This window comes from Ovis canadensis, chromosome 23 (genome assembly GCF_042477335.2).
Source record: "Ovis canadensis isolate MfBH-ARS-UI-01 breed Bighorn chromosome 23, ARS-UI_OviCan_v2, whole genome shotgun sequence".
Lineage (NCBI taxonomy): Eukaryota > Metazoa > Chordata > Mammalia > Artiodactyla > Bovidae > Ovis > Ovis canadensis.
In genome coordinates this window covers 38,579,986-38,603,538 of record NC_091267.1, presented here as the reverse complement: position 1 = coordinate 38,603,538, position 23,553 = coordinate 38,579,986, and the positions used below count along the sequence as shown (strand labels likewise).

Below are 23,553 nucleotides of genomic sequence, written 5' to 3'. Positions count from 1 at the left end.
CTTCGTAATCCATTTATCTGGGTTCTTTTTTTAAAAATTTTACAAAGTTAAGGAACTTTTTTTTTAAAAGAAATATTTATTTATTTATTTGGCCTTCCTGGGTCTCAGCTGCAGTATGCTGGATCTTTAGCTACAGGATGCAAACTCTTAGCTGTGGCTTGTGGGATCTAGTTCCCTGATGAAGGACTGAACCTGGGTGTCCTGCATTTGGAGCATGGAGTCTTAGCTACTGGACCACCAGGGAGGTCCCTCCATTCTTCTCTTGATGGACACTTAGGTTGCTTTCATATCCTGGCAATTGTTAATAGTGCTGCTATAAACATTGGCGGGGGTGGGGGGGGGCGTTGTGTCTTTTCAGATGGTGGTGTGTTTTTGTTTTTTTCAGGTATATACACAGGAGTGGTCATATGGCAGTTCTATTTTGCTTTTTTGAGAAACCTCCGTACTGTTTTCCGTATGAAACTCTACCAGTAGGGCTTTAGTCTTTTAGCTTAAGCCTTGGGTATCATCTGGCTGCTAGTGGCAACTCTCCTGAAGGGGTAACAAAGCAACCGTGTGTAGCTTCCCATGAGTGAGTTACAGTTGCAAGCCTGAGTGCCAGATTTGAGGTGAGTGGTAGGAAGTAAGAAGTGGAGGAGAAGGGTTAAAGGTGGGTCTAGAAATGAAGATCAAGGTCCAGGAGCAGGAAGGGGCTTCAGTTCAGTTCAGTCGCTCAGTCGTGTCTGACTCTTTGCAACTCCATGATTCGCAGCACGCCAGGCCTCCCTGTCCAACACCAACTCCCGGAGTTCATTCAGATTCACATCCATCGAGTCAGTGAAGCCATCCAGCCATCTCATCCTCTGTCGTCCCCTTCTCCTCCTGCCCCCAATCCCTCCCAGCATCAGAGTCTTTTCTAATGAGTCAACTCTTAGCATGAGGTGGCCAGAGTACTGGAGTTTCAGCTTTAGCATCATTCCTTCCAAAGAAATCCCAGGGCTTATCTCCTTCAGAATGGGCTGGTTGGATCTCCTTGCAGTCCATGGGACTCTCCAACACCACAGTTCAAAAGCATCAATTCTTCGGTGCTCAGCTTTCTTCACAGTCCAACTCTCATATCCATACATGACCACAGGAAAAAACCATAGCCTTGACTAGACGGACCTTAGTCAGCAAAGTAATGTCTCTGCTTTTGAACATGCTACCTAGGTTGGTCATAACTTTTCTTCCAAGGAGTAAGTGTCTTTTAATTTCATGGCTGCAGCCCCTTCCTGCTCCTGGACCTTGATCTTCATTTCTAGACCCACCTTTAACCCTTCTCCTCCATTTCTTACTTCCTACCACTCACCTCAAATCTGGCACTCAGGCTTGCAACTGTAACTCACTCATGGGAAGCTACACACGGTTGCTTTGTTACCCCGTTCAGGAGAGTTGCCACTAGCAGTCAGATGATACCCAAGGCTTTAATTTCACATCTGCGGTGATTTTGGAGCCCCAAAATAAAGTCTGACACTGTTTCCACTGTTTGCCCATCTATTTCCCATGAAGTGATGGGACCGGATGCCATGATCTTCGTTTTCTGAATGTTGAGCTTTAAGCCAACTTTTTCACTCTTCTCTTTCATTATTTATTTATAATAACCATGTGTTATTTTTTCATAGCTACTTTTAGAAAACTTATAATTTTAAAAAATTATTATTTTTAAAATATTTATTAAGCTACATTGGGTCTTAGTTGCAGCATGTGAGCTTAGTTGCCTGTTGGTGTGTGGGATCTTGGTCCCCATGAGGGACTGAACCCAAATCCTCTGCATTGGAAGGTGAATTCTCAACCACTGGACCATGAGGGACGTCCCTGAGCATGTATCATTTGTGTGATATTGTAAATGGTTGAATTCTGAGTGCCTGTTAGAGATTCATGGATTTTAGGTCCTATGTGCGTCATTAGGCTACTATTGATGTTCTGATGACACATCAGAAGGAGGATTATCTGCTTTGGGTGATGCTGGGTCATTGAGCCTTGATGAGGCCGATGAGTGGATATTGAAAGCAGATGATGGACATCTAAGATTGGGGAATCCCTGGTGGGATGGAGCAGTGTGGCACAAGATTTCCTCAGGCTGCTCAGAGCGGCATGCAGTTTCATGATCATCAACTCTTATGTCTGCAGTTTTCCATTCAATATTTTTGGACTTTGGTTGATGGCAGGTAACCAAACCCACAGAAAGTGAAACCGCAGATCCATGGGGACTACTGTGCTTGGAACTTCACTCTTCTTTCTGTGCTAGTCTTACAATATTCCTGCAAAGTCGATTTTATTTCCCCTCTTAGCTGGTCTTGTGATAATACCAAAACTCCAAAGGTGAATTAAATTGGCAAAGATTATGCATCAATAGTAAATGGATAGAAAGCTAATGGGAAGTTGTTATATAACACAAGGGGCTCATCCTCGTGGTGTGATGACCTAGAGGGGTGGGATGAGGGGTGGTGGGAAGGAGGCTCTAGATAGAGGGGACATAGATATACTGATGGCTGATTCATGTTGTTGTATGGCAGGAACCAACACAATATTGTAAAGCAATTGTCCTCCAGTTAAAAAAAATAGGAAGGACTAGAATAGGAATGGGGCTTCCCTGGTGGTTCAGACCATAAATAATCTGCCTGTTATTCGGGAGATCTGGGTTCAGTTCCTGGATTGGGAAGATACCCTGGAGAAGGGAATGGCAACCCACTCCAGTAGTCTCGCCTGGAGCATTCCACAAACAGAGGAACCTTGTAGGTTACAGTCCATGGGGTTACAAAGAGTTGGGCACTCTAAGCAACTAAGACTTTTCACTTTTCACAGAATAAGAAAATCCATACAGAGAGAACGCAGTGGTTTAATGGGTACAAAGTGTCCTCTTGGGGTGATGAAGGCGTTTTGGAACTAGACAGACAAGTTGTTGAAGAACATTATGCATGTATGAAATTGCCCCTGCAATGTTTACTTTTGAATGGTTAATTGTTTTTATAATTGTTAAATTTCTAACTTAACAGTTGTTCATTGTTTTAATTGTATAAAAAGCATAAAGTTAGCTGCTCAGTCATGTTTGACTCTGGTTTAGAAAAAAAAGTAAGTAGTGAGGATAGGAGAGAACCCAGGTGTGTCTGGTTGGAACCAGTCAACACACCATCTTCTCTGCCATATGGTCACCCACTGCTGGCAGCCACCATCCTTCACTTCACCAGTACCTGCTCTGATTTGTGACTATCTCTTCATATGCACCTGATATGGCCCCTTCCCCCAGATTGCCCTCTGAGCTTCTTTTCCTGCATACCTTTATTGGTTTCTTGCCCCTGCCTTCTTTGAGCACTGTTCTATCTAAACTGTTAGCAGCAGTCAACTTGGAAGCAGTTGTTCTTATTCATATTTTAGACCCTGAACTCATTTGAGAATCTTATGAACGCTCTCCCCAGAAATTGCACTTTGCTGAGATAGATATGAATAGAGGTATAGACATAATTCTTTGAATACTATCTCAACATATTCATGGTCCCTCTCATCTCAAGGTCTTCAGATTAAAAACTCTGCTGCAGGCCTTTAAATATATATTATAGCTTCTTAGATGAAGCATGTGACAGTGATGGTTCATTTTGGTTGTCTGTGAATGAGTATATGTGTTCTCAGAAGTAAGGAAACGCCCCCTCCTTTTTTTTTTTTTTTTTGCTTTCTGCACTATCCTGGCTCCAGAGAAATATACATGGGGCAAAATAAGATAATCTGAAGAACAACCAAATACTTACATGTGATACTTAATTGATACTGTATACTAAGTTTTGTAAAAAATAAAATGCTAAATTTTCATAGAGGGATTAATTCATGATAAACAATATATTACAGGCCCTGTTTCCATGGTGAATTGTTCAATGGTGATAATTTTAATAAGTTTATTTTTGTTTGTTTTCTCCCTTCAGAGATGAATGCCAGGGGGGTTATTCTCAAGGCATTTGAACGCTATCGCCTAAAATCATGCATTGACTTCAAGCCTTGGTCTGGAGAACCCAGCTATATATCAGTGTTCAAGGGCAATGGGTAAATTGAAGAGTTTGTCTTCTAAGTGTTCTGAGAATTGCTGTGGCTGGGACATTGCATCATAGTGATTGCCCTGGACCCTAACCTTGAGGGAGGCTGGGGCTTCCATTGCTATTTGCTGGATGTAGTTTCCCTCTCGCCATAAAACCAGACTGCACTGTCTCAACCTTGTAAAGACAAGGAGGGTGGGGTCACATGCCATCCGCCCTAAGACTCTGACCTTCAGCCTGTTTGTAGTTTCCGCACTCCTTAAGTAAGTGTATTTGCTCAGTCGTGTCCTACTCTTTGCAACCCCATGGACTGCAGCCCACCAGGCTCCTCTGTCCGTGGGATTCTCCAGGCAAGAGTACTGGAGTGGGGTGCCATTTATTTCTTTTATTTATTTAGTTTAGCAGTGTTGGGTCTGTGTTGCTGCCTGGGCTTTTCTTTAGTTGTGGTGAGTGGGGGCTACGCTCTAGTTTTGGTGTGTGGGTTTCTCATTGCGGTGGCTTCTCTTGTTGCAGAGCTTGGGCTCTAGGGCACTCAGACATCGGTAGTTATGGCACATGGGCTCTAGAGCACAGGCTCAATAGCTGTGGTGCCCGTGCCCAGTTGCTCTGTGCTATGTGGGGTCTTCCCGAACCAAGGAGCGAACCCGTGTCTTCTGCTTTGGCAGGCAGATTCTTTACCACTAAGGCACCAAGGAAGCCACTCTTTTTTTTTTTTTTTTTAATATCTACTTATTTAGCTACCTCAGGTCTTAGTTGGGGCATGTGGGATCTAGTTCCCTGACTAGGGATTGAATTCAGGCCCCTTGCATTGGAAGCTTGGAATCTTAGCCACTAGATCACCAGGGGAGTTCTAATAAGCTCCTTACTTCTGCCTTCAAGTAAAACCCATCTGTACGCATGCAAGCATGTGTATTTAAATTTATTTTAACCGAAGAACTCTTGTTGTTGTTGTTCAGTCTCTCAGTCATGTCCGGCTCTTTGTGACCCCATGGTCTGCAGCACACTGGGCCCCTCTGTCCCTCACCATCTCCCAGAGTTTGCCCAAGTTCATGTCCATTGAATCTGTGATACCATCCAAACATCTCATCCTCTGTTGCCCTCTTCTCCTTTTGTCTCCAATCTTTCCCAGCATTAGGGTCTTTTCCAGTGAGTCAGCTCTTCGCATCAGGTGGCCAAAGTATTGGAACTTCAGTTTCAGCATCAGTTCCTTCAATTAATATTCAGGGTTGATTTCCTTTAGGATTGACTGGTTTGATCTCCTTGCTATCCGAGAACTCTTACTACTTTGCTTAAGAAGATGATAGTTATTTGACTCAAGGTCAGCAGTTCTGAGTAGTTTCTCTACCTGTATAGAACCCTTATTCAAGGACCATCTGAAAAATTTGGGGATATTCAGAAAAAATCAGGCCAGGCCGAGTGGAGGGTGAATTACTCCTTAACATTTGGTGTCAGCCCAAGTTCTCCAAAGATCATCTGGTCTGGAAGGCTTTTCATACCTCACTGGGTTTTGGGAGAAGTGCACGGTGTTTAGACACAAGTGAAAGATCTAGGATCTTAGGTAACCAGTAGATTAGGCATTAGGGATTTAGCTCTAAGACCTTAACCTGCATCAATATAAAAGCCTCTCCTCCTTGTACTGTAAACTCCCCTGTCAGCTGCTGGTCTTCAGTGGGGAAGCAATTTACTGGGATGCAACAACTGTCCATCGGAGAGGGCTGTGACAAAATAGCAACGGTTCAACATGAGTTTCTCCATGCCCTTGGGTTCTGGCATGAACAGTCACGGTCCGATCGGAATGACTACGTCAGCATAATTTGGAACAGAATTATTTCAGGTAGGTTTATCTTGTTGTTTTACATTGTTTTAAACGTAAATACTGGATCTCTAAACATGTGCTTTCTTCTGCCATTGGTGTTGTCTATTAATAATGGGAAAACTCTGATGTTTTGATCTTACTTCATTTGGCTCTGGGCTTCCCAAGTGGTGCTAGTGGTAAAGAATCTGCCTGCCAATGCAGGAGATGCAAGAGACACAGATTTGATCCCTAGGTTGGAAAGACCCCCTGGAGAAGGGAATGGCTACTCACTCTAGTATTCTTGCCTGGAGAATCCCATGGACAAGGAGCCTGGCAGGCTATAATCTATAGGGTCACCAAGAGTTGGACACGGCTGAGCATATTTGGCTCTAACTCAGTAAGAGATGAAGTCCCTGATGGCCATTGGGGAACAGTTTTCCAGAACCCCAGTTTGAGCTGGATGTGATGTTAGGAAACAGTGTTTCCTAAAGAGTATTTTATGGAGCACTGTCCCACAATTTTTTCGCAGGTGTTTTGTAGAAAGGAATCTGTGGTCAAATTAATTTGGGAAATCCTAGGTTAAAAGAAATTACACTTAGCTATTTACACTATTGTACTGTTCGGAGTCTTTGCTCGACTAACGTGAATTGCAAATCTCCAGCAGGAGCGTTTTCCAAAGTGACTTGATCATGGTCTTTTTTTTTTTTTTTTTTTTGGAGTATTTGGTTGTATAATCCTTTGGAGCCCATATTGCGGAACGCTGCAGTAGTTGAACAGCTGGAACTTTTTGTGACTTTGTGCTCAAAGTCAGAAAGATTTCTCCACCCCTACCCCCCTCCCCCAAATGTGTTTGTTTGGCTGCACTGGGTCTTAGTTGTGCCACATGGGTCTTTGTTGCAGTATGTGGGATCTATTTCCCAGACCAGGGATCAGACCTGGGCCTCTTGCATTGGGAGCATGGAGTCTTAGCCACTGGATCTCCAGGGAAATCTCCAGAAAGGTTGTAATATCCATGTCCGACTAGAACTCATGTTTTCTGCAGTGACATTTCGTTTCTCCATCTGTCTTGCCTCCATAGGATATGGTGAGGGGGATGGGGAGGCAGAGAAGTGAGAGGGGAGGGATGACATGGCTATCAAATGAGGCCAGTGAGGGCTGCTGTGTGCTGAGGGCCCCTGACACCACAATCCCAACATCACATTAGTTGCCCCTGCATTTGCCCTGACCCACAGTCTGGGGGAAGACATTATAGCCAAGTCTAAAAGATTTCTAGAGCAAGAGAAGTGCTTAGCTTCAACCCAGGGCCTCGTTCTTCAGGTTTCCAATGTCTTATTTTTGTGAGAAACTTCTGCCTTGATTTGATAATGCATCTTTATGCATTGATGATCAGACCCATTTGTAGTGATGCTAAGTGGTCAGGAATCTTCTCTAAATGTATTTATTTACATACATCTACACATATTCCAGTAACTGAGAAATCACTGATGATATAAATCCTTCCTGCATCATCATCCCCATCCCATCCCATCACACCTCCCAATTGTTTTCATCTTCATCCAGTGAAAATACCTACATCTCGTCATTGCAGTCAATGACACTGAGTGTTTCAATAATACCTTTTAGACCCTTTCTACCCACTGTTGTTATTCAGTTGCTAAGCTGTGTCTGACTCTTTGCAACCCCATGGACTGCAGCATGCCAGGCTTCCCTGTCTTGATTTCCTTTGACTGGTTTGATCTCCTTGCAGTCCAAGAGACTCTCAAGAGTCTTCCCCAGTACCACAGTTTGAAAACATCAGTTCTTCAGCACTCAGCCTTCTTTATGGTCCAATTCTCACATCCATTTGTGACTACTGGAAAAGCCATAGCTTTCCATTAGCAGTTTTTAGAACCTTAGGCCAAATGCTCAAGTCCAACTTTGGGCTGCAGTGAAACCTTAGACAAGTTCAGCATGACAGGTGGTATAATAATTCTAAGTTTGAATAGCCTATTCCAATACAGGAATATTTGAAGCACTCTTGAAATACCATCAAGTGTTAGTTGTAACCAATGTTGCACAATGTTTTATTGTCTTTATTTCTAAGTTAACAGTCTTTGGAGTAAGATAAACTAAATTTTGTAATTAAAATTTTTATTTATCATTTAGGCAAAGAGAGAAATTTTGACTTCTATGATGATCAAGTAATAGATTCCTTGAACGTTCCCTATGATTACAGCTCAGTGATGCACTACAGTAAAACTGCATTCGGAAATGGATCAGAACCTACAATTGTAACAAGGGTCCCAGACTTCATGGATGTGATTGGCCAGCGAATGGATTTCAGTGACTCTGATGTCTTAAAGTTGAATCAACTGTATAACTGCTGTATGTGACAGATTCTTTGACAGGATCTCTCTTCCTCTCTGCTCTGTAGGAAAACATTCTACTCTGTGCTGGGTTTTCTGAAATTATAGTTAGTTAATTGTAGGTTGATAGTTGAAGTTTGATGTTCAGAAAGGAAACAAACAAACAAAAAAAGATTAGCACCCAGATCCCAAATGACAACATGGAAGTAGCATTTTTCTTCTCATGTGTTCTGGGCTTCAGATTTAAAAACCAACTGAGTCCTGTCACAGCATGCCCCCTTCAAGTTTCTGAAACTGTTGCTAACTCAAATGTATAGACCAACTATATTCAAAACTCTTTTCAGTCCAAATGAAGTATACAGTCATAATATAAATGAGTTCAAATAACTTGAGTTGTGGTTTATTAATCTGAATAACTAGAGGAGTGTAGACTCATATTTCTTTCTTTTTAGAATATTTATTTGGTTGCTCCAGGTTTTAGTTGTAGCACTTGAAATCTTTGATCTTCACCGCAGCATGCAGGATCTTTTTAGTTGTGGCATGCAAAAACACTCTTTAGTTGCAGCATGCAAACTCAGTCAGGTGTGGCATGTAAGATCTGGTCCCTTGACTAAGGATGGAACCTGGGCCCTCTGCATTGAGAACACAGAGTGTAAGCCACTGGACCACCGGGGAAGCGGCTCTACTCAGGTTTCGAACACAGTTAGTTAATCTGATAAACAAGACTCAGGGAGGCAGCCTATACAGAACTCACAGTTGGTCGATTGTCTTGGTTTTGCAGATATCAAGAGATCTTCAAGCCACCATCACCCTGACTCAGCGGCGAGTCCCCTTTAATATCACCCTCGAATTCCTAGTTCTTCGGGATGAGCTGTTTTTACTACTTAGCTTATTGTGTTCGATCTGCATGTCAGTAATTGTTTCTGTTGCTTTTGTAGCCTCCTCCTTGAGCTTTATGGAGTCGTGCGATTTTGAGCTGGAAAATGTGTGTGGGATGATTCAGAGTTCAGCAGACAGTGCTGACTGGCAGCGGCTCTCCCAGGTCTCTGAGGGGCCGGAGAGCGATCACTCCAACATGGGCCGGTGCAGAGGTAACAGGAGTGAGATTCTTCTGGGTTTTATTCTCAGTGCTTCAAGCCTTTTTCTTCCTTTCTTCTTTTTAAATTTAGTTTTAATGGGAGGATAATGGCTTTACAATACTGTGCTAGTTTCTGCCATACATCAACATGAATAGGTATACACATGTCCCCTCCCTCTTGAACCCCCCTCCCACCTCCCACCCTTTCCCACTCCTCTAGGTCATCACTTAGCACAGGGCTGAGCTCCCTGTTTTCTCTGTAACTTGCAACTTCCCACTAGCTATCTATTTTACATATGGTAATGTACATGTCTCCATACTGCTCTCCCAGTTTGTCTCACCCTTTTCTTCCCCTGCTGTGTGGAAAGTCTGTTCTCTAGGTCTGTGTCTCCATTGCTGCCCTGCAAATAAGTTCATTAGTTCCATTTGTCTAGATTTCATAGATATGCAGTAATATACAATATTTATTTTTCTCTGACTTGCTTCACTCTGTATAACAGGCTCTAGGTAGCCTTTTTCTTTGCTGTGAAATACTGCAATTTGAATTCTTATTTGTATTAGAATTACTAATGATAGCCCACTAGTGCTACTCAAGAATTGGTTCTGTATGATATAAGGATATGGTTAATTTCTTTGCTTTTACTGTCTGAGTTTGCTTTTTTCCCCATGGGCCAGCCCTGGGCTCTGTGAGGCCTCTACCCATAATATATGCCCATTGCAAGGAGGTGGGGGTGCTGCCACTCTCTGGAAGGACTCTTACCTCTGGAGCAGTGGGGTTTTGTTTCCTCGAAGCTTTCAGAATCCAAGAGATCTTCCAGTGAACAGCACCAGACTGGGAATTAATCCATTTCGCAACTTCAGCTGGTTGAGGTTACACATTCCTGTTGCAAACAGGAATGAAGGTAGAAAGTACAGTGTATTTAATTTTACTCAGATGAGTAAACATTTCTACTGAAATTTTGTTTTGAATCAAATAATCATTTTTTAGCTACAGGTACCACGTTTTTATTTATTTGCCAATTTCTGGCAGCAGATAGGTGAAACTAGATTTCAGAACCCAGGACTGTTGCTTGACAGCTCAGATGGTCTGGGCAAGGCTTGGGGTCTCTAAGAGCATGGAAGTGCTTCTCCTTTTTCTTTTATGGGGGTTGGTGAGGACAGGACAGATATTGTTTAAAGGTACAAGCTTGTAAGAAATAGTAAATTAGCCCTAGAGATGGAATGTACAGCATCATGAATATAGGCAACAATATTATATTATAATCATCAAATCTGCTAAGAGACTAGACTTCACTATTCCCAGCACCAAAAAAATGATGCTATGTATCAAATAGAAGTGCCAAATTATTGCTACGATGGCAATTAGAAGGCAATATATAAATGTGTCAAATGAACATGCCTATCTTGAATTTACATGATGGTTCCGTTCAGTCACTCAGTCGTGTCCGACTCTTTGCGACCGCGTGAACCGCAGCACGCCAGGCCTCCATGTCCAAATCCCGGAGTCCACCCAAACCCATGTCCATTGAGTCAGTGATGCCATCCAAACATCTCACCCTCTGTCGTCCCCTTCTCCTCCTGCCCTCAATCCTTCCCAGCATCAGGGTCTTTTCCAATGAGTCAGCTCTTCTCATCAGGTGGCCTAAGTATTGGAGTTTCAGCTTCAACATCAGTCCTTCCAATGAACACCCAAGACTGATCTCCTTTAGAATGGACTGGTTGGATCTCCTTGCAGTCCAAGGACTCTCAAGAGTCTTCTCCAACATCACAGTTCAAAAGCATCAATTCTTCGGTGCTCAGCTTTCTTTATAGTCCAACTCTCACATCCATACATGACCACTGGAAAAACCATAGCCTTGACTAGACGGACCTTTGTTGGCAAAGTAATGTCTCTGCTTTTTAATATGCTATCTAGGTTGGTCATAACCTTCCTTCCAAGGAGTAAGTGTCTTTTAATTTCATGGTTGCAATCACCATCAGCATGTCACATATTTTCAATAAAAAATATTTTTTAAATGTAGATTTGAATAGTGGATAGTGGCCCTCCATAGGTACTACTGTAGGAGGGAGGAAGGGATGGAGAAAGAGAGAGAGAGGCTAGACTAAGCAGGTAACACTTCTTCCCATTTTTTAAAAGATTTTTTTAATGTGGACCATTTTTAAAGTCTTTATTGAATTTGTTACAATACTGCTTCTGTTTTATGTTTTAGTTTTTTGGCCCAGACATGTGGGAATCTTAACTCCCTGAACAGATTTTGGACCTGCACCTCCTGCATTGGAAGGTGAAGTCTCAACCATTGGACCCAGGGAAGTCCCCCCTTTTTTTTCATTTTTGAAAACTAACAACTATAGTAAGAAAAAAGTGATCTAATGTTGCTATTTTCATAGTCTGCCTGCTCCAAGATCTGCATTTCGGTGCTCAAACAGTGCCCTGCATACAGCAGGAACTAAGTGGGAACAGAGTGCCCACAAGATATGCATCCCTGTATCCAGTACCTGGTTTCTCAGTTCTGCTCTTATCCTCTTAACAGGTTCTGGCTTCTTCATGCATTTCAACTGTAGCTCTGTAAACGAGGGGGCCACAGCAATACTGGAAAGTAGAATACTTTACCCTAAACGAGGATTTCAGTGCTTGCAATTTTTTTTGTACAACAGTGGAAGTAAAGATGACCAACTGAACATCTATATCAGGGAGTATTCTGCGGCTCATCCGAGCAGGACTGTAAGCCTTGTGGAACAAATAAAAGGTACAGTATCAACATTTTTATTCTTACATTCAAAGTGAGGCCATCTTTTTATTTTTTAAATTTTTATCTTGTATTGGGGTATAGCTGATTAACAATGTTGTAATAGGATAGTTTCAGGTGAACAGCAAAGAGACTCAGTCATACATATGCATGTAGCCATTCTTCCCCAAACTCCCCTCCCAGCCAGGCTGCCACATAACATTGAGCAGAGCTCCCTGCGCTATACAGTAGGTCCTTGTTGGTTATCCATTTTAAATATAGCCGTGCATACATGTCCAACCCAAACAGAGCGAGGCAATCTTAATGTTTTATTTAATGCAACCACTTACAACAGGGTAGGGGTTATGAACCTAGAACCTAGAACTTGATCCTCCTTGTTTTATGCTGTGGTTAGGAAGCTAAAATGAAAGTGCTTTCTGTGCTATAGAATACGTGACGCTCACTTAAGAGACTGTAGACTGGTCTCTGGTGTTGGCGAAGTTAGTTCTTGGCAAATAATAAAATAGAATGGAAACTAGATTAGGCAAACCTGGAAGAGTTACTGGCTCAACATAACTAAATTATAGGATGGAGAAGAGAGAAAGTGGCCGCAGGTAGGATGGAACCTGTCCCTGAACATGGCTGGGGACCTGTCCTGTTATCTCAGAGGGGCTTTGTCCAGAAAACTGGTGCTTTGGCTGTTTCACTTCCCAGTTTGCAGTTTGTATTTTACATTTACATTAAAAACGTGCCATCAGACTAGAGAAGGATCTCTTCCTCTAATTTGTAGCCTAAAAAACATAAATTCCAATGCAGGATTCTGAATGTTATGATTTGGGTTAAATGTATCTGCTGGAGCAATTTGGAGTGGAGAGAGGGCAATAACGATGGGGTGGCCACCCTTCCTTCCAATCGTGTGTCTGGGAGGTGGGTCACGTTGACCACCTATTAGATGGTTCAGAAGGTTCCCTGAGGGAGGAAGGGAGGGGTTGTAGGCTAGTGACTATATTACTGTTTGCTTCCCATATTGACTTCTTGATTTGAATGAATTGACTAAAACCTATTATAAAAATTGATCCATGTTATGCCATATATCATGCCATTTCCCCCCTGTTTAACAAGGAGAAACAATCTGAAACATAGATGATATTTCCCTTCAAGACCACTTTAAGCTGAGGTTCTTAATCTCATATTATACATCCAGGCAAGAGTGCTGGAGTGGGGTGCCATTACCTTTTCCGACATGTATATATACCATACATTATACATGTATATAACATGTATCTAATGCATATGTAAAAGGTTATAAATAAAATTATTGCATGCATACATGACTATACATATATAATCCTTTGTATTAGCAATCTGTGGGTGTTATTACTGATAGATAATAGCACAAAGTGTACTTAAGAAACCTGCCTAGAAGTCCAGAATTTAAGCTGAAAGTACTGATCAAAATCAAAGGGAAGCTCTCATGAAAGATTTTTGTTCAATTCAGGGTCTTTCCATGGACAACAGCGTTTCCTGTAATTTGGATCTTTCTAACTGATTTTCAAGCTACGTGTTTCTCATTAAGTGCTAATACATGTAAATTTTAAGGCACTGTGTTAACTACTATTTGACATGAATTCCTGAGCTATTCTTTCCCTTTGTGGGATGAGCTTCTAAAAATTGTTTAATGTACTGCTTCTTATTTGAGTGTATGATATAAGAAAATAACACAAGATATCCTATGGTGCACTGTTCTCCAGGGTAGAGAGTAATAGTTTAGGGGGATGTGCAGTTTGGGAAGAAAGGAGATGGTACCAGGTATCAAATAAATACTGATGCCTTTGCATGCTCAGTTGCTCAGTCATGTCTGACTCTTTGTAACCCCATAGACTGTAGCCCACCTGGCCGGACGCCCCTGTCCCTGGAATTCTCCAGGCAAGGATACTGGAGTGGTTTGCCATTTGCCATGCCAGGGGATCTTCCCAACCCAGGGATCAAATCTGCCTCTCCTGCATTGACAGGTGGAGTCTTTACCACTGTGCCACCTGGGAAGCTTGTAATGCTGAGTCCCTGGTAAATGATGTAAGGAGCCAACTGTAGGTTGTGGACCTTCTATGGTCTGATGAATTCCTGTCTAATACTGCCAAAAACTGATTGAAAATTTTGCACGTGGAGGAAATATTCCAATCAAAGTTTACGTAGATTAAAGGAGGCTTTGGCTGAGGACCACAGGAATCTGGTACAAATGTAAAGTCTTGGGCTTGCTTGTCCGTTTAACTGACTGAGAGGAGGTGACTTATAAGTTGGGTATGGAGTACTCATGAGTTAGATGCTATTGTTTGCTCACCTGTGTCTGGAAAATGGTGATCTATCTAAGAATAAAAATGAGCTAGATAAGCATTCAAATATTCCAGAGAGCCACTCGGCCCTACAAAACTGCCTCGGAGTAACTGGACCTGAGCTGGAGGAAGAAGAAAGCCATACCTTACACCTGCAGGAGGCAGCAGCTCTAGAAAGATCCTTTGGCCATGAAGATTAGGACTCTAATGTCAATTTGTATGTGACCCACATGGTCCTTTATCCTCTCTGAAATAATAATACCTCTTTTGCAGATATACCCTCTGGCAGCTGGCAACTTTACCATGTAACACTGAATGCGACAAGTAAATTTCGAGTGGTGTTTGAAGGGGTCAGAGGCGCTGGTGCCTCACTGGGTGGCCTGTCTATTGATGACATCAATCTCTCAGAAACACGGTGCCCTCATCATGTCTGGCATATAAGGAATTTCACACAGCTCATTGGCAGCCCTGATGGGTCTTTCTACAGCCCTCCATTTTATTCTTCTAAGGGATATGCCTTTCAGATTTACTTGGATCTATATAGTTTGCCTAAAATAGGAATGTATTTCCACCTGATCTCTGGAGCCAATGATGATCAGTTAGAGTGGCCATGTCCTTGGCAACAAGTCACGATGACAATCTTGGATCAAACTCCTGACATTCGACAGCGTATGTCCAACCAGCAGAGTCTAACGACAGACCCATTCCTGACCATCGGTTTGTGGCTCATCTTCTTTATTATTAATACACAATCATTGCTCTAGGAGGGATGGATGATTTGGGAATGAGAGAATGCATAACCAGGCACCTAGGGAATCTTTGAGCCCCAAATCTTTGGATCAGAAGATATGTGGGGAAAGTCTGATAGTCTCTCAGTAATGTCTGACTCTTTGTGACCCCATGGACAGGCTTCTTTGTCCATGGAATTCTCCAGGAAAGAATACTGGATTGGGTTGCCATTTCCTTCTTCAATGTAGGGGAAGGGCTTCAGCAATTCTGGACAGAGTCTCCCAGGCAGGAGACTGTCTGGAATATCAACAGAGATGCCAACAAATTGAGAAGATATTGGCTGTATTCTTGGAATTTGATGACAACGCCTAAATTCTCAAGGTTGTACGAGGAGTGTGTGCGTGCTAAGTCACTTCAATCAAGACCAACTCTTTGTGATCCTATGGACCATAGCCTGCCAGGCCTCTCTGTCCATGGGATTCTCCAGGCAAAGATACTGGAGTGGGTTGCCATTTCCTCTTCTAGGGGATCTTCTCGACCCAGAGATCAAGCCCTGTCTCTTATGTCTCCTGCAGTAGCAGGCGGGTTTTTTTATTTGTTTGTTTTTTACCACTAGCACCACCTGGGAGGAGGTGTGTTGTTGGTTTTAGAGTCTGACAAGCCTAGGTTCAAATCCAAGGTTTGCTTCTCACTAGCATTGTGAATTTGCACTGATAATCTCTTGAAACCTCAGTGTCCTCAGCAGCAAAACCAGGACAATAATAATAACCCCACAATTCTATTAACAGTGTCTCTACAGTTCAAGGAGGGAAGCTTGTGGAAGGGCCTGGCAGGGAGAGAGTCTCAGATGCTGAGTTCTCCTAACGCATGCTGTCCTTGTCTTGTCACTGATATTATCAAAAACAGCTCAGCTTTTGAAATGGGGGTGGTTTTTGATCAGAAAGATGTTAAGTAGATATTCTTAGTGTTGGGAAGGGTGTGGGAATGGACTGTAACTTCTTACTGAAGAGTTCTGGGGGACTTGCCAATGGTGACATCATTCCCCATCTTTCTAGACTGAAAGATGCAGTGCCCAGAAAGCAATGATCACATTTCTAATTGTAATAATCCTTTGCCCTCTGGGAACCTAACAAAGTAAAACATGGAATTATGACAAGGTCAATATTATTGTCAAATCTGAATTCTGTATATGAAAAGAATGGACCTAAGTGAGCTGGGGGGGGGGGGGATAAAAATCTAATCCGATAGGAAAAAAAAAATAGTATTGACAAAGAGATGTGGGAATTTGATGTTCACAATTTCTTTATCTTTTTTTCAAAACATTTTTCCCTGAATGATGTTGAAAATGTCTCAAGGTTGGATGGGTCATCACCTGCTTTTCCAGAAACAGTGCTTTTCACTGTCTTCTATTCCTGAAGCACTTTGCTATGTTAGGCGAATAATTTAGTTAATAAGATGAATTGTTCTATGCTAAAATTAATAACTCTCTCAGTAATGCAGTGATTTAACTCGGTTTAAAGGGCTGTCTGTAACTCAGAAGGCCACTACAGAATTATTCTAATGGGTAGCCGAATTTCTACACTGGTCAGTCAGTAAAAGTGTAGAGCTTTACTACCTATGCCTCCTACCCAGGAAACTTTCTGTAGTAACCCTGAGTGTGGTCCTCTCTCCTGCGCCATCTCGTTTCCATCAGGATAATATAAATGAAAAACTCCAGTGATTTGCCAGGGACTACAGCACAGGTCAATAACATCATTTAATTATTTTGAGCTCCATCTTAATTGTGCTTCACATTGCCTGTGTTTTCCTGCCACCAAAAGCTATGATGATGCTAAACATAATCCATTAATATAAATTGCTTTTTCAGATAATGGAAACTATTTTTGGGACAGGCCTTCCAAAGTGGGAGCACAAGTTATTTTCCCTAATGGAACTCAGTTTCAAAGAGGTAGGGGCCGTGGATTCCATAACTTTATGACCCAAGAACTGCTGAAAAGCAGAGATTTTATCAAAGGAGATGATGTTTATATCCTACTGACAATGGAAGGTATGTCAATAAAAACAGTTTTCTCTAAGCTATTCTTTTTTTTTTTTTTCTTGTGGTCATTGATTATTTACTGTGTTCTTCTGGGTTCTATTTTCTGATATATTAGATAGAGATGTGGGAAGAAGTGGGCATGAGTGGGATTTTTTTTGTATGAATTATTAACAATATAAAAATAATTTAGATGGAAACAGAGATAGTGCTAGGACAAATTAATTACCACTGCATGGAACAACAGTGGAAAGCTTTAGTCCAGAAAATTTCTTTAAAAATAAGCTAAAGTATATCCATTATACCCTAGAATTTAATTCTTGGATTCTAGAAATAAAAATATCACACAAAACATAAAATGAAAGTGGAAATGGACTTTGTTGTCCCTTTTAAATATGTATACACATTCATGCACACATACATATGTCTTGTCAGTACCAGCATTAATCTCTTGTCTTCTAAAGTTTCTTAGTCATGGCAGCCACCAATAACATTTTCCAGGAATAACTGGTGGTTTCCATGTTTTATGTGAAAGGATTTTAACTCATTTACTATTAAAGACCCACTTGGATCTCAGTAAGTCAGAACTATTTTTTGTGACAAAAGGTGATGTGATTAAAACCCATGAAATTTTGATTTCAGTGTCAGAGTAAATCTAGATGATACTTTGCCGGGAGCCAGTGAGGAATCCCGCCCGTGACAAGGTCATGAGGAAGGAAGCTGACATACGCAACGCATGCTCAGACTTCAGGGACCCCTCTGGAAATTCCTAAGCATGTACCCCAACAAAAATCTGCCGGCTTTTGTGCTCTGCTTTTCCACTCTTCTGACATTTTCTGGAAAAAGTCAATTCAGGGCTTTAGTCTTCTGCATTTGAAAGAGTGTTTCAATCCAAAAAACCCTCTGATGGCTTTCTAGCCTGCCTGCAGGACTCGCACAGCTGTGCGTGTGATTGTTTGAGGCCTCCTGACCGCAGGAGGCACAGGAAGCTTAAAACATCCTAGGAATGTAGGGGCTTCCGAGGAGTCAAAATCTTTAGAATAGGACTGATTAAAGGTTTCATTTGTTGAGTCAATATTTGCTGCCAAATTTTCACATCCTTTATTTGTAGATATAGTTGGTATACAGAAAAACAAGTAGTAGACCTTGTATTAGCAACATTAGATCTTTGAGTTAAGTACCTTCTTTGTTATATCCCACTGCACCTTTGTTCTATAGAGATGTAACTTTAATGCTTTAAGGAGATGTAGATTAAAGAAAAACACTTCAGGGGAAACAAAATTAACATTCATTAAGGAAGAGAGCCAAAAAGTGTTAACAAGCCTCTTGGCCAGAAGATAATGTAAATCACCTGAGACCTTTTGTATACAAAATGATGTATAGAAAGAGTCTGAGCTGCGAACGCTACATAATTTTGTGTTACCCATTGATCTCTGTGTTTTATCAAAAGTATAAAAGGCCTTCTGAACAATAAAGGAGGGGGCCAGTCTCTCGGGGCCAGCTTCTTGGACCAGCTTCTCTAACTAGTCTCCCGGCCTGGTTTCTTGGGGCTCTGGCTCCCCCCGTGTCTCTCTCTCTCTTCTTCTCTCTCTTTCCCTCTCTCTGCTCTTTACTTTAACTTCAGGCTGAATCTCCACCTGGAGCGCGGAGGCTTGCCAGGTCTACTTACTTGCCCTGGCTGTTAAGACCCGCGAGAAAGGGAGCTTAAGGCGAGGCACCCTTAGATATTCAAGCGGGCGCCGGTGGCCCAACGTAGATGGTGCAAATTCCTTGTCTGGAATTTTATTGGCCTTCCGCGTAAAGCAAGCTATTCAGCCCTCTTCCTCCACTTAATCTTCTTACTACACTATAGTTTCTTAATCTAATCTTTCATTAATAAATAAACAAGTCTTTCCGCGCTGACGCCGTCCACCCTTCGAATTCCCTGGATCCACCGGGGCTGGACCCCGGCAATACTTCAGGGGAAAAACGATTCAGAAATAACTTTCATTGAGGGAGAAAACATTTTAGGTAGCAGAGACAAATTCATATGTTCATCATGTCTGTTTGACCCTGTTTGGATCAGAAAACACCGAAAAGAACAGATTCTTGGTTGTCAGGGGACCTGGTATCTTGTGCTGAATATCTATCTACTTGCTCTGCCATGCAAGAGACCTGTGATCTTGGGCAAGGGCCTCTTTGCATTTCTTTGCATTTCTGAGCTTTTGTTTCCTTGTTGGTCCCTTCGGATTCGGAACACAGGCTCCCCTTCGAGCTCAGGTGAGCCCAGACCCAGGCAAACACATGTTCAGCTGTAGCTCCACAGGCTGGCCCAGCTTCCCTTGGAGGCTAGCTCTCAACCCGCCTGTTTGATTTTTTCACTCCTGTGAATGTTACTGGACAGTGCTTTAAGATTACCTGAATGTATTACAAACTGAACGTTTGATTTTGAACTTAAAGATCAAATGCTCATTAAACCCCAACTGACTTCCCTACCCGCTCTCCCCCCATCCTCCTTAGACATATCCCACCTTAATACACAAAATGACCCACTTCCAACCTTGGACGTCAATGACCTCTGCACAAGTTTCAGGTGTGAGAATGATGGGATCTGCATTCTCCAGAATGGCAAAGCTGAGTGCAGGTAAGGGTGCCATCTCCTCATCCTTTCGTTAGCTATTTGTTTCATTCCCACAATGTATGATTCATGTGATATTTCATATGAGTGAAATCAGTTGATTCTCATCTCACAACTGTTCATAGGGTATTTATTGTTTGCTCTCCATTTGGGAGTTTGGGTTGCCAGTAGAACAATGAAATTATTAATGTAAAGTGAGTACATTATATATTTTTTAGATTTTGTTTATTTATGGCTCTGCTGGGTCTTTGTTGCTATGTGGCATGCATGTGTGCTTAGTCACTTCAGTTGTGTCCGACTCTCTGAGACCCCATGGACCATGGCCCACCAGATTCCTCTGTCCATGGGATTCTCCAGGCAAGAGTACTGGAGTGGATTGCTATTTCTTCTCCAGTGATAAAATATGAAGTGAGTGAAGTGAAGTCACTCAGTCATGTCCAACTCTTTGCAACCCCATGGACTGTAGCCTGTCAGGCTCCTCTGTCCATGGGATTTTCCAGGCAAGAGTACTGGAGTGGGGTGCCTTTTCCTTCTCCTTGTTATATGGATTTTTCTGTAACTGCAGAGAGTGGACGCTTCTCTCTGGCTGTGGTGCTCAGGCTGCTCCCTGTGGTGGCTTCTCCTGTTGGGGAGCACGGGCTCTGGGGTGCATGGGCTTCGGTAGTTGTGGCTCCTGGGCTCTGGAGCACAGGCTCACAGCTTTAGTTGCTCTGAGGCAGGTGGGATCCTCCCTGATCAGGGATGGAACCCACGTCTGCTGCTTTGGCACGTTGATTCTTTGCCACTGAGCCACCAGGGAAGCCCGCACATTCTTTTCTAATTGCCTGAAATAGTCCTCATGAGTTATAAATCCTCATAACAGTCTGGTGTGGTCAACGTGACTGTCCGCATTCCGTAGATGGAGATACCTAAATTCTGAGAAGAACCTGGCCATAGTGACAGCTGGGATGTTCCAGACTGGGACACTGAGAACTAAATTTTCTCCACTGTCTGTGCTGACTTTCTTCCCCAGCTAGGAGCTGCTGTTTTAAATCCCAGATTAGGAATAATTTCATTGCTCCTTGCTGTTGGCCCTGCCTGGCTTCCTGGGCTAGTTTAACCAATCCTTTCAGTCTGAGAGGGTGACCAATGGTTCCATCTGTCAATGACCTGAGTGTTGACCCACACCTTCAATGGTGAAGATTTTCAGATTTAAATGTCAGCTCATAACTCAGTCATGTTTCAAACGTGTAGGTGTCGGTCGGGGGATGACTGGTGGTACATGGGAGAAAGGTGTGAAAAGAGAGGGTCAACACGAGACACCATTGTCATCGCCACATCTTCCACTGCCGCTGTGTTTGCCCTGATGCTGATCGTCACTCTTGTCAGCATCTACTGTACCAGGAAGAAGTATCGTAAGGAGCCAAGTTCAAGGACAGTCAACACTATTATGGAAAATGTAAGTTGACTCTGATATTTGGTTACTCAAAACCCACTGATGGAATCATATAAAGAAAAATTAGGACTTTTTTAATATCTTAAAAAATTTTTTTTTCTATTCCCTGTCCTGGGGAAAAAGGCTTGGAGACTATGAGTTTTTGTTACTTTCACTATAAATCAACGATTCTTAAATTGGAATCCTTGAAAACTTTTGGAGGGGAGGCTTATTATCCTCCTGAAACTGTACCTAGAATTGTGTATGGTTCTGCAGTTTTCTGAGGTGGGAGTCTGTGACCCTCCTGAAAGGCACGACTGATTTTTGCCTACACATTTCATTCTACCTGGTTAAGTGGAAAGATGAACCATGTAAATGTCTTTGTTCTAAAGGCTGAGCTCAGGCTTGTAGAAAGTGGGTGCTAGGCACACTTGGGGCATTTGCATTAAAGAAGATTCCAACTAATTCTGGCTTCAGGTGTGATAACTCTAAGACAAGGTTTTCAAGTAGAAATTTTAAAGCCTTGCCTTAGATGGTCTCCAGAATTGCAACAGACTCTTGAAATTACCCTGGGGGAAGCAGAGACTCTGAGATAGGTATTGGCATAAAGGATATTTACCAGGGATACAAGTGATGGAGTGAGGGAAGCTTGACCAGGCAGCTCTATTTTAAAGTTATGATTTTTTTTAAGTGGACAGACTTATTTGTTTGAAGACCCTTGTTTGTTAAAGACAAACTAAATTTTTGTCTAAAGATAAACTACACTAAATTTTTTGTGAAGTTATTCAAAAAATGGACAATGATAATGAACAGAAAGCAAACAGTTTTATTCTCATATACAGCTGTCATGTTTCCTGAACCTCAGGAAGATATTTAAAGCTAGTCATAAGGCAGTGGATCTCTTCCTTCACAAGCTCATTAGAAAAGTACTTAAAATGTATATATTAATAGGTTTGTTTTTTTAAAAAACAAACAAACAAACAGATATTTCCAGCTTATCTTATGACTTAAAAGGGACAGATCAACCAGTGATCCAGTAGGTCAACCTGGTGGAAACCCAGGGCCATTAGGGAAGTACTTGGGGGTTGGAGTAACTATGGTGGGGGAAGTGATTAGAGAGGAGAGGACTGGTTAGCTGAAGGGTGAGACTACCAAGATAGTCCTCTGGAAACTGAAAGATGTAAGCACTATTATAAAGGTTGATTTATCGAGCTAAAGTTGGAAGTAAAATGATAAAACAAAGAGCAGAAAAAGAAGGAAGTTAATTCAATAAAGGAACTATTAGGGCCTTAAATGGAAACACACACACACACACACACACACACACACACCCCATAACATAACAACACAACTGTTTTGCCTCTGGGTCATTTAAACACATGCCCAAGAGTAAGGAATCAACTTAGTCTAGGCATTTCTGGGGCTTCCCTGGTGGCTCAAACCATAAAGAATCTGCCTGCAATGCAGGAGATATAGGATTCCTAGGTGGGAAAGATCCCCTAGAGAAGGAAATGGCAACCCGCTCCAGTAGTCTTGCGTGGAGAATTCCATGGACAGAGGAGCTTGGCGGGTTACAGTCCATGGGGTCACAAGGCCTTTCTACAGTTTATTCACTGATAGCAGAACCTCTACCTCTAGTTTAAATCTGAAACTGAAATGACCTTTTTTTCTGAGTCTGAAGTGTGTGCTCACCCTGATATCTGAACATCTGAATAAAGTGGGAGATGCCTGTGCATTTTCCTGAAGTCCAAGCCTGGAAAGGATGCCAGCTGGGAGGGAAGCCAGAAGACTGTAGAGGGTGCTTCGCTGAAACATGAGACCGTTTCATTGTGATGCATTTCAATGACAGTTATTAAATTTAGAAATTAAGTCATCAATTGTTCTTCCCCCCTTTAGCAATATGCACTTTGAAGATTAACTCTGCAATACAGCCAGCAAATGAAATGAAAGATTCTTCATCATGGATTCACCCACAATATATTACAACCACTTCCTCCTTCTGTAAATGGATCTTCTCTCTGTAAATAGCTGGGTACACTATAAATCATTATTTTGGTAAAAGTCTAATTGGTGAGATGTTGCTGTGTTTTTGTTTTTAAAGGAAGGGATTAAAAAAAATTGAAAAATAAAAATAGATAAAGTGGAGAAGCAATTCAGGCTGTTGTGGAAGAAAAACACTGTTTATAAGTCAGAGAGAGAGAGAACTGGGAATAGCTTTCCAAGTGACTGATCCTTCTCTTTGGGGGCCAAGTGCCATGGCCTCACAGGCCATTCCCTAGAAATTGCCCAATGGGAATGAGCTTCCATGTAGAATCTCCCCATTGCCATGTTGTCCTGTCCCGATGGACAGAGAGCAGAGGGCAGCTCCGTTCTCCCTGGGGACATCTGCCCCTCCATCTGAAAGTGGCTACTTCCTTGTTTTCTTTATTATTATTATTTAATCA

General features: G+C 42.2%; 1 protein-coding gene across 1 annotated transcript in view; it reads left to right on the top strand.

Annotated features, from left to right (window-relative positions):
* The window catches only part of MEP1B (meprin A subunit beta), a 35,482-nt gene extending 12,306 nt beyond the window's left edge, over positions 1-23,176 (top strand). Inside the window, exons 6-15 of the mRNA XM_069568303.1 lie at positions 3,933-4,050; positions 5,696-5,874; positions 7,981-8,199; positions 9,119-9,271; positions 11,790-12,005; positions 14,588-15,031; positions 16,911-17,090; positions 19,578-19,701; positions 20,929-21,133; positions 23,006-23,176. Of these exons, the coding sequence (XP_069424404.1) occupies positions 3,933-4,050; positions 5,696-5,874; positions 7,981-8,199; positions 9,119-9,271; positions 11,790-12,005; positions 14,588-15,031; positions 16,911-17,090; positions 19,578-19,701; positions 20,929-21,133; positions 23,006-23,020 (1,853 nt within the window). The 3' untranslated portion in view covers positions 23,021-23,176. The remainder of the gene's footprint in view (positions 1-3,932; positions 4,051-5,695; positions 5,875-7,980; positions 8,200-9,118; positions 9,272-11,789; positions 12,006-14,587; positions 15,032-16,910; positions 17,091-19,577; positions 19,702-20,928; positions 21,134-23,005) is intronic.
* Positions 23,177-23,553: the final 377 nt, after the last annotated feature.